We start from the raw sequence: 15101 nt of genomic DNA on the forward strand, positions 1-15101 counted from the left end.
TGGTAGGATGGAGAAAGATGCAAGGACAGTGTGCGGGGCATGGCTGAGACTGGATCCCCTCTGCCAAACCCATCGTGGTGCCTCTCAGGATGATCGATGCAAGCTGCTTCACCTCATGTTTGCCTTTCATGCTTGGATCTCCTGACATTTTATCAGGTGAGAGCGTGAAGGTTTTCCTCCACCTCAGCATTCTGGCTATGCCTAAAACCTCACCCAGCCTGGCACCTCTTCCGCTCTCCTTAAAGGAAATTCTCCTTAAATTACCATCATTTTGTCAGCACCGGGCACGCTTTGTTATTAATAGTTAAGTAGAAAGACTGCCTTAGTATCAGTGTTGCTGACATATGTCTTGAGTTGGAACCAGGCTTCCAAAGAGAATTGCTTGAAAGGGGTAGTTAGGAAAGCAATTTCCTCGATGGTGCATGCTAATGCAACATCTCCAAGCCTGTCTTGGAGCTGCTGGAGCCGCAGAGTCGAGCAGCTCCGTTGAATGGTGCCTCCTTGGGGATCAGCATCTTGTTTCATCAGGGCCATCTGCTTGCAACGCAGCCTCAGTCAGCTCCAAGTCCTACAACAAGCTGCTTTCATTGCTGGCTGGAAATGGTTTGAGAAATTGCAGTGTTGTAGGTAAACACGACGTGAAGCTATGGGATATAGCCATCCAGGGAGTTCTCTCACCAGCAGGCATTTACGGGGTGTTAGCGCGCAAGAAGAGGGGCCCAGAGTCGCTCAGGCATTTTGCTGCAGACCCATCCGAGGTGTGAGCTGGAGCTGTGCCCCACACTTGTGCCGATGGCTGGTCAGAGAGGGTGCGATGGGACGTCTCTTTTGTGCCATACAAGCGAGCACACCTAGTAACCAGGCTGCCCCAAAGGCTTGGTAGGGCTTGATTTGCGCTTTGCCCTCAACACACACGGAGGTCTCAGTTTTGCAAAGACAAACTCTGCAAATATTCACGTGCTGTTGAAGTAACGATAAGGTTTTGCGATGCAAAAGCCCGCCTTTATATTCAAGGGGCTATTTGAAACCGCCCAATTTGAAGAGCCCAATTAAACTTACTGCCTGCCTGGTTGAATAAATCCTTCACATCCTCTTCTTCCTCAGCTGTTCTTTGTCACCGACCCTGCATGCATCACCGTGCAGGAGAGCAGCCTGTGATACATTTGCAAGAGGCGCTTTTTTGAGAGCCATTAGTTAAGCTGATTTATTTTGTTGCCTCTGTGTCCCTGGGGTCCCCGTGAGCCAACTCATCAGCGGCGCAGGGCAGAGCTGACATTGCCGGCGAGGCAGATGCCCGTGCGCTCACAGCACAACACGACAGTGCGTTCAGAGAGGAAACAGGGGCTTCTCAACGCAGCCCCTTGACAACGGCTAAACAAATACAACGTAACCAGCGCTTCCCATGCTAACCAGTATTTCCTGTGTAGATCTGTGTCCTCCTCCCCCAGCCTCAAGTGAAAATGGAAGACCACTGCTCCTTTCACGGTGAATTCCGAATCAAGTTCTTCCCCAAACCCCAGACTGGGCACAGTATAAATACAAATTTTTAACAGCTGCCCCATCCAATTTGGATACGTAGACCCATGCAGGTTTATTGTTTATTTTTACTTTTCTTCTATTTCTCTTTTTTTTTTTTTTTTGTGGGTTTTTTTTTTTGGCAGGTTTTTTTTTGTGGTTTTTTTTGTATGAATCGCACAGCTCCACCACCCAAGGTAAGGAAAACGCTAGCATCTCAGTGGCCAATTCCCACACTTTTTTTAGGAACAAATGGAAGAGACGTTGTATTTAATTATCTCAGCCTGCCTACCGTGGTATTTTCACTAATACTTGGGTTTAGTGAGCTAGGAAATCTGGGCCATTGTGCGCTGGTGGATAAACTCATCCTTTCTTCGGCTAAATATGCTATCGGAGAGCTTCCACGGAGATGAGCAACCACTTCCTTTGAACTCATGAGCCGTCAAGATTCACTAATTTGCCTAGACTACCTGCTTGGCAGGCCTCTTGTTTTCCCTCTGAATAGGTAAACAGAAACGTAGATGGTGCCTAGGTGTTGCTGTACCGAGCCACCCTGGGATGCCGGCAGTGGAGGTTGGCCAGACCACGCCGTCAGCTCTGCCCCAGCGAAATAACGACCGCACGGGGAATGCCAAACCCCGCTAACAGCCTCTGCTCTCAGGACTTGCAGCCCTGCAGAAATGCCCTGCCTGCATCTGCAAAGATCCTGGGGTCCCTCAGGAACTGCCGTATAAAATAAAATTATCCTGCCTCTTCAGTTGCTCTGCCTTGTGTTTGTGCAGAGCTGGCCGGGGTCTCTCTGCTCCCAGGAGACAGTTTCTGCACATTGGATGCTCCACCCATGAGAAAGTTGACTACAGAGGTGCTGACGAGCCCCTCCACCCCAGCCGATTTGCCCCAGAAAAGGAGATTTGCTTCCAGTCATCTCAAGGATCCTTACAGCGTACTGATGCGGACAGGCACTTGCCTCACAATGCTGCAGGGTGTTTCTTCCACGGGTCATGGATATATTTCTTAATTACCATAGAAACCTCCAAACATCACAGTGTATGCCATTACATCAAGATCTCACGCCTCTGTGTTTGCTTCCTGGGGACGGTATGGGGAATACGTGCTTGTAATCTCCTGAGCAGCAGATGATTATTTTTGGTTTTATTATCAGTCACGCTCGTGAGGTCTCCTGGAGCACAGGACAAACTCTGTGGCTTCGGTCCTTTTACTCTCCCACGTTCATGACTTGCTGCATGTGGGGGGACACCACCTCCCGCCTATCTGCCCCGCCTGACAGAGGCTGCATGGACTGTTTCAGCACTAAATATTCTTCTGATCGCTGCTGTTACCACTTTAGATGTGCAAAATGCAAAACCTGAGAGGCGTTAGCGGCAAAGAAGGCTTGGCAACCCTTAAATTAGCAACGTGCAAGCGCGCGGCGTTCTGCCTGCAGCTCCTTGTGCTGTTAACGCCGATGGTTTAACAAGCCTCGCTCCATCTTCCCGTGCAAGACGTGCACATGGGTGCGGCAGATGGTGTATCCTCACAGCTCCGCGGGCCAACCCTCAGCACTCACGGACAGCGGGAGGACTTTCGACACCACGGTGAGGGTAAAGGAACACTTTGATTGACCATTTCTTAGGATGGAACCGGAGGATGAGACAGATGGCTGGGGTTTGTTGGCAGGGAACTCCACTCCTGTTTGTTTAATTAGTCACCAGACAGACTGAAAGCTGAAGCACGTTACATGCAAACTCGTAAGCAGGGTAAGATGGAGCATGTGCGCTTGATGGATAGGAGCTGCTAGAAGTGAGCTGGTGATCCTCATCTCGTGGTCCTGCTGCAGGATTGATACTCCTGCACATGGGACTGGGCATTCCTGATGGATTCAGGCAACCTTTATCTCCTTGCTACTTTTTTTTTCCCCCAAAGGGATGGATTCAGCTATGTGCATTGCTTTTTAAGCCAAAAAGTTGCACAAACCCAGACTTTTCCTTTCTCCACTACCCATCAGAGCACACAGCCACTTTTGGGGAGCAGATTTCACTGGTGGAGAGGTTCAGCCCTTGGTTTGCCACGATCCCATCACATCTCCCTCTCTCGCCACCTCCTGACACCTGAGCACATCCTTTACTCACCTCTGAGCTTCCCTGTCTGCAAAGCAAAGGGGTTTAGGAAATTGCTGCAAAGGTTTACCAGGGCCACTTGTTCCCTAAAGCACAAGTCACACATGGATCAGGCATTTGACGCAGTGTCCACAAATAAACACACTTTACACCTTTATTTATGTTTTACAGTGTGTTAGAATCTGCTCAGTATTTGCTGTCTTATCATAGAATCACGGAATGGTTTGGGTTGGAAGGGACCTCTAAAGCCCACCCAGTCCAACCCCCTGCAAGGAGCAGGGACATCTCCAACCAGATCAGGTTGCTCAGAGCCCCGGCCAACCTGGCCTGGAATGTTTCCAGGGATGGGGCATCCACCACCTCTCTGGGCAACCTGGGCCAGTGTTCCACCACCCTCAGCGTAAAGAATTTCTTCCTTATATCCAGTCTGGATCTGCTTCTCTCTGTTTTAAAACCATTACCCCTCCTCCCATGACAACAGGCCCTGCTGAAGAGTTTCTCCCCATCTTTCCTGTAGCCCTGGAGCCTCCTCTTCTTCAGGCTGAAATATCAGGGAAATCAAATCTTCAGGGGAAATCAAGAACGCGAAATACAAACCCTGCCCCGCTCCAGGATTAAATCCCCCACACTCACCCCCCGCTCACCAAAACTCCGGGGCAGCACTGACCGCTGAGCCTGCCGACATGCAAAACATTTAAAAAAAAAAAAAATTTAAATAATTTTTAAAAGGCGCTTTCTTGCCCATGCGACATTTCCCGGAGCAGAAAGTAAAACTTTTTTCCCTCAAAAAAAAAAAAAAAAAAAAGCCATTCCCCCGCAGTCCGCTAGATGGTAGTTTCCTCCGCAGGCGCGCGAGGAAGCGGCGGGAGCGGGAGAGGCGGGAAGGGGGGGGGGCGGGACGCGCGCGCCAGGCGCGCGCGTCCCGCCCCCCCCCCTTCCCGCCTCTCCCGCTCCCGCCGCTTCCCCGCCCCACATGACGTCACCGCTATGCAAATGAGCGGCATGTGGGGAGCGGGGGCTCGGCGCGCCGCTGGGCTCAGTCTCGCGCCGCGGAGCCGCCGCTCGCGCCCCCCCCTCCCCTTTTTCCCCCCCCCTCCCCTTTCCCCGCCATGGCACGGCCCCCCCCCGCTTCCCGGGGCCGGTACGAGACAGGTGAGTGATTGAGGGGGGGAACAGCGACGACACTTTTTGGGGGGTTGGGGGGGGACCGACACGCACACACGGGGGAACTCGCTCCCCGCCCCCGTTTTGCTGAGCTTTGCTGCAGTGGGGGGGACCCCCCCCTCCGGGTGCTGGATGCACTGGGGGGGTTGCTTGTTCCCCCCTAAATGGGGGTGCTGGATGCGCTGGGGGGGGGGGGTGCTTACCCCCACCTCAGTACTGCCGAATGCATGGGGGTGGGTGCTTCCCAAAACGGGCAGGCGGGAGGGGGTGGGGGTCTCTGAGATCTCGTTGGAGGAGGAGGAGGAAGGTAGCGGGGCCCCGGGCAGAGCCTTCCTCCTCCCTCTCGCCACCCCCCTGACGCCCCCCCACTCTTTTTTCCAGGTGTGAGGCCCCGCCGCCCCCAGCCCTGCCCGCCGCCGCCTCTCCGGGGGCAGCCCTGACCCTGGGGTTTGTAGGGTTTTCTTGGTTGGTTGTTGGTTATTATTATTATTTTTTTTTTTTGTGGCTTTTTTTTTTGTTGTTGTTGTTGTTTTTTGGCCGCCCACCCCTCCATCCCTCCCGTGGTCGCCGTCAGGGACTCCAGCACCGCACCGAAGCCAGAAGAGAGAGGGAGCAAAACCCAACCCAGGCCGAAAGCTGCGTCCAACCAAACCAAAACCCTTTCTATTGCAAAGGAGATTCTTTTTTTTTTTTTTTTTCTCTAAATTTTTTATTACTATTCTTTTTTAATCCTGACCCCAGCCGTAAGGGAGGAAGCGGCGTCGGGGCGGGGAGGTTTTCCCGGTTATTTATTTTCTCCCCCCGCAGAGGTGTCGCCTCCGGCCGCCGGCTCACCATGATGTTTCGAGACCAGGTCGGCGTCTTGGCCGGTTGGTTCAAGGGCTGGAACGAGTGCGAGCAAACCGTGGCCTTGCTCTCGCTGCTGAAACGAGTCAGCCGGACCCAGGCTCGCTTCCTCCAGCTCTGCCTGGAGCACTCCCTGGCAGACTGCACCGAGCTCCACATCCTCGAAGGGGAGGCCAACAACCCTGGTGAGTCGTTTGCTTTTTTTTTTTTTTTTTTTTCCCTGCTGCAGCCCTTCTTCAACGATGCTCTAATGCAGGCAAAATTAAAAAAAAACCAAAAAAACACAATGCCCAAGAAAAGAGGGAGGTCGGGGAGCCGGGGCTCCTCAGCTTGATTGTATTAACAGCTTCTCTTCTTATGTTTTATTTTTCAAACGGGTGATGCCTTATTTCAGTTTGATTTTTCACAGCAAACTACTCCAGTCTATGGCGTGGTGTAACTACGGTAGCATGAATGATTGGTGGGTTTTTTTCCACCCCCCCCCCCCTTCCTCCTTCCATGCAGTTTCCTGTGAAATAAGTAAGTCAGGTCACGTAGAGTCTGGATTTCCTAGGCTGCTTTTGGACAACGTGGCTTACTTTGCTTTCTGCAACATGCAGAAGCAGCCCAGCACTACCTTAGACGAACTGTTGTTTTCTAAAGGTCTGGGCAGCTGAGTTATCCTTTTTTTTTTTTTTTTTTTCTCCCCAAATGTGGCAATTCCTATTTCATCATTCAGATCCTGTTTGGACGCATTTTTTTTCCTGCGGCTCTGAATACCCCCTTGTATTTCAGTGAAGCTCTAAGAAAATATGAGTAGACTGTTTTATGTTAGCGAACATGCAGAATGCATTACAGAAAATGTGCGTGGCTACGAAAGTGTATTTTGGTTTTGTTTATGCACCATTACAAGTTACTCAACTCTGCAGAAGTAAATGGAGTTAGCGCAGGATGAAAATGGCATAAGCGATGTGCGAACTGCGCCGTGTGTTAATGTGTTTATTTATGGGTGTGTGTGGATTACAAACATGTATGTTCCTAAGTGTGTATGTGCAGATATACGCAAGGATATAAATAGCTTTAAGCAGAGTTTCTGAAATACTGAGTGTGAGTAAGGAGGGTGAAATCTGTCTTTAAGCTGCATAGTTCTCTTTCCCCAACCTCTCTCAAAAAAAACCCAAACAAACCAACAACAAAAAAGCAAAGCATCCCTTTTTAAAAATAAAAAAAATCCAGGAGAGAGCCGGGAGCTCTTGCTTTTCGGGCTGTGCGTGTTGAAGCGGTACCGGGGAAGCAGGCGGCTGCATTTTGGGATAGGTGGAAATCTTGCGGGCTGGCGGCGGCCGGATCCCGAACAGAGCCCCCAGTGTTGACGGGACGGGAGGAATGCAGGGTCCTGCTCCAGCTGTTCCCTATTAGAGCACCGAGCCGGCAGGATTTGGCAGCTGCCTCCGCTGCCATTTGATGACAAGGTCCAGCGCAATGCCGTGTTCGTCCGAGGACGGATTTAAATCCTTCTGCAGGAAACCAAGCCCGGGGCTGCTCCGGCATGAAGGGATCGGGGCTGGCTATGGCGGGGAGCGAGGCTGGAATTGGCTGTTCCCTTATATAGCTCGCAGGAATGAGAGGGAGGAATGCTGCCGACTGCAGCTGGGCCCAGTGCTGGTTTTATAAACAGCTGAAGAGCCGAACCTCATCCATTTGGGTGGGGAGGCCCCGGGGCGGGGGGACGGGGAAGGAAAATGCTCTCTAAACTCAGCCGCTCTGGGATAGATGTACAGCCTCCCATGCGCAGGCTTGCTGCGATTCCTGCTGCAAGTCGACGTGACCAATGTTTTATTTTTTTTATCAGCATTGCAATTTTTCGTTCAATTTGTGGTTTTGCTGGTAGCCGTGTCCCCGTGGTTGATCAGGTAATTAGAGGGGGATTATTTACCTCCTGGCCACAAAAAAAAAAGGTGAATTATGAAGGCAAACCGCGTTTTGAAGTCTTTCCAGATACAAAGTCACGTATGGCCGACTGTATGGTGGCATTTGGTCTCTTGAGGTCAAGGTGGAAACCAGGGGTTGGACCCTTCCCATCTCTACCTCTGCGAGCGATCCCTGCTTGTCCCTGTAATCCCATTGACCTTGCTTGGCGCAGGGGTTTCTCGTACGAACGAAGCTTGGCGTCCAGCCTCTTGCCTGCCCCTTGGTGTGTTTGTGGAGATGCTTGTGCTTTCCCTGACATTTCTTCCCAAAATGAGCTGTTCTTCCAGGGCATTTGTAACTCTGTTGGCAAAACCTGGATCCGTTGAGTTCCTCTTTCTCGCCAAACACCTCTCCGTACGGCTTTCCCGTGGGATGGACGTATTAACGCATCCTGCGGAACAGGACATGCGCTTTTCCGAGCCACGCGATCCTGTTGTGGTGGAGGGAAGGATAGCTGAGGTGTGCAACCACAGACAGTTGGGAAATAGCTTTTACTCTCCAGCGTTAACGCTGCCTTCTTCGTAAAACTGCCTGTATTTTTTTAAATCACTCCTATTCAGCGCCTGTTTCGTGCTTTGTTGCTTGCCTGGCGATGGAATCGCACCATGTTCTTCTGAAAAGCAGTGTCGTCATCTAACCTTGCGTTAGTCTTTACTATTTCAATTTCGTTGTTTGCATAACTAATTTGGACTCAATTACCTCCCAGGCTGGGGGCTGAGGTGGCTCCCAGTGTGTTTTCCTGGTGTTTGCTGCCTTGGAAATGGTGGCTCCCTGCTTCTAGGTGCCCCGCCAGTGTCCTTGTTGATGTTGGGGATGTGGTGATGGTGGTGTGCAAGGCACTGCGGCGTGGTGGGGTGACACAGCCTAAATGGGACGCAGGAGCTGGCTGTAAGACGTGGTGTGGTCACCTTCAGTGAAGTGCAGGTGAAGTCCTCTGTCTGGCGAGGGGTGTCACCAGGAGTTAAGCAACGCTGATCTGAATGCGGCGTGCTGGTCTAGTGTGCTGGAGCAAGTGTCCGAATAAGCTTAAACGGCGGGTCCTCGTGAGAAATGAGTAGTTTTGTGTGTGCAGGACCTGTTGCTTGCCCCAGCCGTGTTGAGGAGGTGGGAAAACTTGAACATTATCCCTAGGTCACGGCTATTAGAAGGAGGTGGCAGCCTTGATGTGTTCCTTAGTGGATGGGCACCATCCTTGGCAATATCATCACCAACAACTGAGATCAAGAGAGAGCCCAAAGGGAGTCGAGCATGAAATCCTCACTGGCTGGCGGAGCTGGGCTCAGAAGCCTTTGAGTGTATGGACTTGGACACCTTCGTTGAGCGGAGTTTTCCACCATGCCAAGTTGTTTCTTGCCTGGTAGACTCCAAATGAGAGGTCTGCTGTATTGCAGATGAGAGAAGAGAACCTCAAGGAAGAAAAATAACTCCTTTTAACTAGTTAATTGAAATGGAGAAGCAAGTTTGTTTCTTTTGAAGGAGTTACGATTTTTTTTTTCTTCCCCCCCGAAGTGTGAGAGTATTTTGATAATGACAGCCAAGCCCTCCTCATTAGGGCTGCAAGATTGGTGTGGCTCTGCTGTGTGGAAGCATGTATGATGCTCAAAGAGGTTTGAGGAGCCTCCTGCTCAAGCACAGGGAGGTGGATACAACCGCATTGCCCACCTCAGAGGAGAGACGCCTCACAGAAAGCTACGCTGGTGTCTCAGAGCATGCCAGAGATGCGGTGACTACACATGGTGCGGGGGCTGCACAGGTGGCTGTGGGACCACCTGCAGTCCATAGTGTGTTTAATGATATTGCTTGATTATGAAGGTGAAGTCGACGCGAGAAGCAAACACAGAAGGAAATCCATACGTTTCTTCATTAGGCGAAGTGTACAGCTTGTGGTTGTCCTACGTGGTGGCTATGAGGAGCCTCATAGAGCTTTAATGGTTTAACTGGTGAAGAGTGTGGGTACCGCTAATTCAGTTTGAGTGCAAATGGCTTCTTGGACTGCCGTGCGTGGAGAAGAATATGGAAACCATATTATCCGTGCACAGAAATAGCAGTTTTGGGTATTACATAGCGCTATTTAAAAGCCTGCTATAACTTCCTTCCTTCCTTCCAGCCTGGCCTCGCTGGGCGGCTTCAGTCCCAGCTGCTCGGAGCCGTCAGGACACGGCGACCTCCTCCAAGCCACCCGTAAATGTCAGGCAGGAGCGTGATGTGCCCCATGGTGGGATCGGGCCTCGTGCTCCTCCTGTGCCCGCTGTCTGGGGCTGAGACACTGAAGGATGCCGGGTATGGCTGCTCTGCGGGGTACGGACCTGATGAGGACATGGGGGCTGGTGTATCCACGAAATCTGGTCCATAGGCTTTTGGCACAGAGCGCAGGATGTGCTTCTGCTCCCACCTGCTCAGGCATCCCCTCTCTGACGGCCAGAGGCGTGACTGGGATTTTCCTGGAACTTCGAGAGTAGTCCCACATCCCATCCCACCAGGCCCAGCTTTGGAGGTGCCATGGCTTCCTCGCTTCTGCAGTGTCTGCTGGCTGCTGAAGATGTCTAAAGGCTCCTGCGAATCCTCCAAGCACCCATCTGCACTGGTGGTAGTAACAGCTTTAAGCTCTTGTTTTTGAGGGACAACAAGCCTTCTTTGCCCGGTGCACAGGACATTAACTACTTCACATGTTAAGGCTGAAATCTTTATTTCATTCTGTCAGGCTGTCAAGTATCACAATGAGAACATCAGAATGACCTAGATTTCTCGTCCTGGGAAGGACTGGCTGGAGGAAGAGACAAGGGTTGCAGGGAACAGGAATGTCTTTAATTAGACCAAGTGATGCAGCTGGAAAAAATGGCCAAGCACGAAGGTGCACCAGCTCAAAGGAAGGCTTGTGCGGTTGTGGGTTGGTTGGTTTTTAATTTTTTTTTTTCCCCCCAACTGTACCAGCTAGTCTATTAAAAGACATGACATGTTCCTGCAGACCTCGCCTCTTATATCTTTAGGTCATTGTGGCTCCAGCCCTATGACTGTTGCAGCCACCCTGGCCGCAGTCGGTCTCCCAGCTCGTTGGGAAGCTGCTACCCCTCCGCTCTGTGAATTCTGCAGTTCATCCCCGGTGACCTCCACCGATTGAAAGTCATCCCAGTGCCCAGTTTGAAGATGATTCTCAATTTTTCAAGTTTCTCTTGGCTGACCGTTGCATTGCAATGCTCAGCTCTAGTTTAAGTGCCCTTGGGCTGTGTGAGAGCATTGCTGGTCTGTCCCAAGGTGGGGACCGTAGGGGCTGAGCAGGCATCCTGGGAGGAGGATGGTGCAGGGAGGTAAGCCCTGTGCTCGGTGGGAGCAATAGGAAGTTTTAAGTGCAGAGCTGGACGTTGGCATCGTGTGCTGTCTCTGCTCAGAGGGGAGCGTGAGCAGCTTTGCCAGCTCTGCTCATTAAAAATCATGAGCTGGGACTCTTACGCGGAGAGAGCTGCGGAGCTGTTGGGCATTTGGCTTCTTTTAATCTGTGTGCTGCTGCCATGCATCTTGCCCAGGTTTTGTTTGCAAACTTTTTGGAGTTTTTTTGGAGAATAGCAAGGGAAGGGGGATAAAGGTACAGAAGAATGTTAGCCAGGGGCTCTGAGCAAGGCTACGTGCCTGGTATTCTCTTGCAATTCAAAGACTTTTCTTTTTAAAGGTGCTTTTCAGAGTAGCTGTGGGAAGCTCTGCAAGCCAGCGTTTGGCTCGCGCCAGCCCTGGCACAGTGTGAGGAAGGCTCCCCTTCGCTCTCCCCCTTGTCCTGCTCATGGGACCTAGCCTCTGCGCTTGTGCTTAACTTCTACTTTTTTCCTCCTATTCACTTAAAAACACCTTGTATCGCAGTTCCTGGGAGGAGTCCCTTGCAGTTGGAGGAGGGAGAAGCTCCCTATGGCTTGCTCCTGAAGCACTGGCAGAGTGGGGCAGACCTAAAACGAGGGTTGGGTCGCTTGGGTGGTGGGTGTGCTTCTTCCCATGGGGCAGAGCTTCCCGGGGAAACTGGTTTTTGGGTAGCGATGCTTAAAACGGGGCGGGGAGAGAAAACACTTAACTAATGAGAAGTGTGATTTGCTGCCCTGAGAGTTGTGCTGGTGCAAGTGGATCTGCCTGTGGGCAGGCTGCTGTCCCACAAAGAAGCTTTCCCAAACTTTGTGATGTCCTTTTACCATTTTGTCATATAATGCATGCCTCAGTGAGGGGTATGATGTTGGAGTTAATGCCCCCAGTGACTGTGGCTGGGAAAAATCTCACTTCTGAAGCGCAGAGATGCAGAGAAGCGTTTCATGCATCATCGCAGACCTGAGCTGGAGTTTTGTGCCTGGGCTGGCTTGTCCCATGATTTCTCTCCAAATACTCCCCTTCTGTGCAGATATCGTGTGTTTGCACTTGGAAGAGTAGTCAAGATAAAGTTCTGCCCCTCAACAGCGGGTGCAGGGAAGCTGTATGCGAAGGGGAGGAACCGCACGGGGCATCCCTGACGGCGTATGGCAGTCTTCAACCCATCAAGATATGGATTGATGGGAGAGGTCGTGGATAGCTTTAGATCGGGAGCTGGATTAAGAACAACCTGTAGAGCCATCAATTAAAATAATGTGGTTTGCGACTACACTTATCTTCAAATGAGATTAAATGGATGAACGGGGAAAGTGCTCTGCTTGTGGCCCGGGCCGTTGCTGGTGGACAATCTTCTGTGCGGTTATGTCCTTCGGCATGTTAGAACTCGGAGCTGAACAGAGCTGTGTGCCCATCTCACTGCTATATTTTACACGCTTGCGCTTGGGCCAGTTGCTTTTAAAACAGTTGATGCTCCGGTCAGTCAAAGTTTCCTGCAAAGTTTCCCTGAAGCAGTTAGTGATGGTTTCTGTGGACCAGGTGGATCACAATTTCTCAAGCCTTGACCTTTCTTTTCCTCGTTTTCCATCAAAAACCACCTTTATTTAATTAGTGGAACGTGAAAGCAATTTCTTTACCAAGATGGGAGTTCTGTTTGCAATCAGTGTGAGTAACTGAAATAGTAATTAGTGTGAACGCTTGCTTTATTTTAAGATGTATCCGTCAGTGCTTTAGCTCTCCAGCTTCGTGCTCGTGTCTAATGTTACTGCAGATAACTGTTCGGAGAAAGGGCACCCCTTGCACTACCACTGCATCCAAACGCTGGGGGCCAGAGCCTACAGATCCTCGGGGCTGGATTCATCAGAGGGCGGAGAAGCTGGGCTGTGTTTTGGGGTTCCCACCTGATTGCACCAGTCTTCTCCCCACTTCTTGCATGGTGCCAGGTGAGTGCAGGAGCCCACAGCAAAGCACAAGTCATCGTGTTTGAAATCCGTTCCCAGGTTTCTGCAGACAGAAGGGGGTTTGGCACCAAGGGCTGTAGCTGGAACGAACCCTTACATAGAATTGTAGAGTCTTTAAGGTTGGAAAAGACCTCCAAGATCATCAAGTCCAACCGTCAACCTAACACCACCATGAAATGGTGTGTGCATGCATATATACCAGCGTGCACATGCCCTTTGTGTTTTCTCTCTATTTTCACTGAAAAAACAAGCATTACCTTTTTGTTTTAGTAACTCTTGGTTATGCAAGAACTGCTAAGGGATTTAAAAGACGCTAAAAGAGGTGGCAGGCCCTGATGAAGGGGCTGGGCAGATTTGCATGCTCACTCCTTTTCTCTTAAACAGCGTGTTTATCTTTGCGGTGCTCTGGTCCTAGAGAGGAGACTTGGAGATGTGCAGAGGTCACCACTGAGCGTGAGTTTGGCGATGGCAAACAGCCAAGCCAGTGGCTTTCCATCTTGGACCCCATAATTACAAATAAAGTTGAGGTTGGAGTGAGCAGATCCATTCCCGACTGTCTGCCTGCGTGCCGCTTCCTCTTCCGCAGCAGATGAGTTAAGTGGAGGGGCAGGATCTTGTCAAAACAAGGTTGGGTTTGTTTCTCGGTTGGAGAACATGATGCTGGTTTTTTGGGGGGTTTCGTGGGCAGAGGGAATTGCGTTTCTGGCGCAGGGGGATTGCAAGCTGGGTTTCTTCTCCAAGAGCAGAGGACTCGGGACGGTCTCACCCATTGCGCGATGGCTGTGCAATTTGGTCTGCTCTGATTCTGGGTAATGAGCAGAAAATGAGCCTGGTCGGGGTGGGAGGACCAGCTCCAGAGGCCAAAACCCAGTTTGCTTTGTACCTGGCAGGAGTTAGCTGTGTGAGGCAAGCACGTAGGCTTTTGCTAGCCTTTCCGTGCAGGCGACAAATGCATCTAAGGCACAAGCAGGTGTAAGGGAAGGATTTGCCAGCGCAGGTTCACCCTTCCGATGCCTGGTTCACAGCCTGTGGTGTAACTTGTGTATTGGCACGTGGTGACTCACTCCATGGCATGGCATGGGTGTATCAAAGATTTAGGTGAAGGTGCCTGAATTGTAGTATGGGTTTTTTTTGTTTGTTTGTTTTTTTTTCTGATCAGGCTCTGTGCTTGCAGAGCTGCGCAGGTGTCCAGTGCAGCGCCTCATCTAAGGCTTCCCAGGCTCGGGGCTTCTCTCTGGCATAAGCAGAGGTTCTGCTTGCTCGCTGATGAGGTCTGTGGACTTCTGATCTCTGAGTTGAGACCGGGATGATAACCATGTGGTTTGCTGCTATTAATTCTGGCTGGTGCCCTTTGCAGATATTTCAGGGCAGTTGCAGTGCTTGAGCTGAAGCGCAAAAACTTTCTTACATAAAAATAATCCACAGGGCAGAGAAAGACTTTCTCCTGCGTGCGTGCTGCCATGCTTGAACAAACTCGTGGTCATTTTCTGTCGTGAAGGTGGGACTTTCCCTTGCAGAAGATAGGGATAGATGGTACGGATGGCCCTGTTGCACCAGGGGCTGAGCAAGCTTGTGCCACAATCCCTGTAAGCCTTCCCTGACATTTGCTCCAGCTGGACGTGGCCCAGCGTGTTGAGCTATCATGACTGAAGGTGTTATTTTACTTAAAGTAATGTTAATATTGTCAGTGTCACCTGCAGGATTCAGCAGTTTTGCTCCGCTCTTTGCTCTTGAGTGAGGCAGCTCTGGAGTCGAAGCACAAGGCGCTTTAGAAAGATTCTTTTCTGTTACTGATCCTCACAAGTAATTAGTTCCAGATTTCTTGGTTTGGTTTTCTTTTTTTGATAAAACTTGTTTCAGACACGCCACAAACCTGCCTTACTTTTAACCAGTTAGTTCTCCTGCTCCTTGCCTACGCCGTTGCCTGGTGGGGCATAGGCACGTGTTGTGTTTGGAGTTTTAATTGTTGTTATAAGAAGTAATTGAGTGGGTGGATAAAACTAGGCTTGACCAGGTTTAGATTGAAACATTTTAAAACTCACTTTCCATCCCACAGCGTTTTTTTTCTTGTTTCTGTGTTTTCAAAGAAGAAGAAACTTGAACATCAGAGATTGGTTCTCTTGCCCTTGAGTTTTTGTTGTTGTCCGCTTCTCTCTGGCCCCTGTCTGCAGTGGGAAGTGAAGAAGGAAGAAAAGTGGGAGAGAAATATGGA

At 50.7% G+C, this 15101-nt stretch overlaps 1 protein-coding gene across 4 annotated transcripts in view; it reads left to right on the forward strand.

Moving 5' to 3' along the window:
* The first annotated feature begins 4698 nt into the window (after nt 1–4698).
* Nucleotides 4699–15101, forward strand: part of SAMD4A (sterile alpha motif domain containing 4A) — a 102343-nt gene continuing 91940 nt past the window's right edge. Inside the window, exons 1-2 of one of the 4 annotated variants that reach the window (XM_086748566.1) lie at nt 4699–4784; nt 5178–5827. In XM_086748566.1, coding sequence (XP_086604692.1) covers nt 5632–5827 — 196 coding nt within the window. In that variant the 5' untranslated portion in view covers nt 4699–4784; nt 5178–5631. Of the gene's footprint in view, nt 4785–5177; nt 5828–15101 lie in introns of those variants that run through there. The other 3 variants (XM_086748568.1, XM_086748570.1, XM_086748567.1) reach the window with 3 other exon arrangements.

Source organism: Chlamydotis macqueenii, chromosome 5, assembly GCF_036417535.1.
Source record: "Chlamydotis macqueenii isolate bChlMac1 chromosome 5, bChlMac1.mat, whole genome shotgun sequence".
Lineage (NCBI taxonomy): Eukaryota > Metazoa > Chordata > Aves > Otidiformes > Otididae > Chlamydotis > Chlamydotis macqueenii.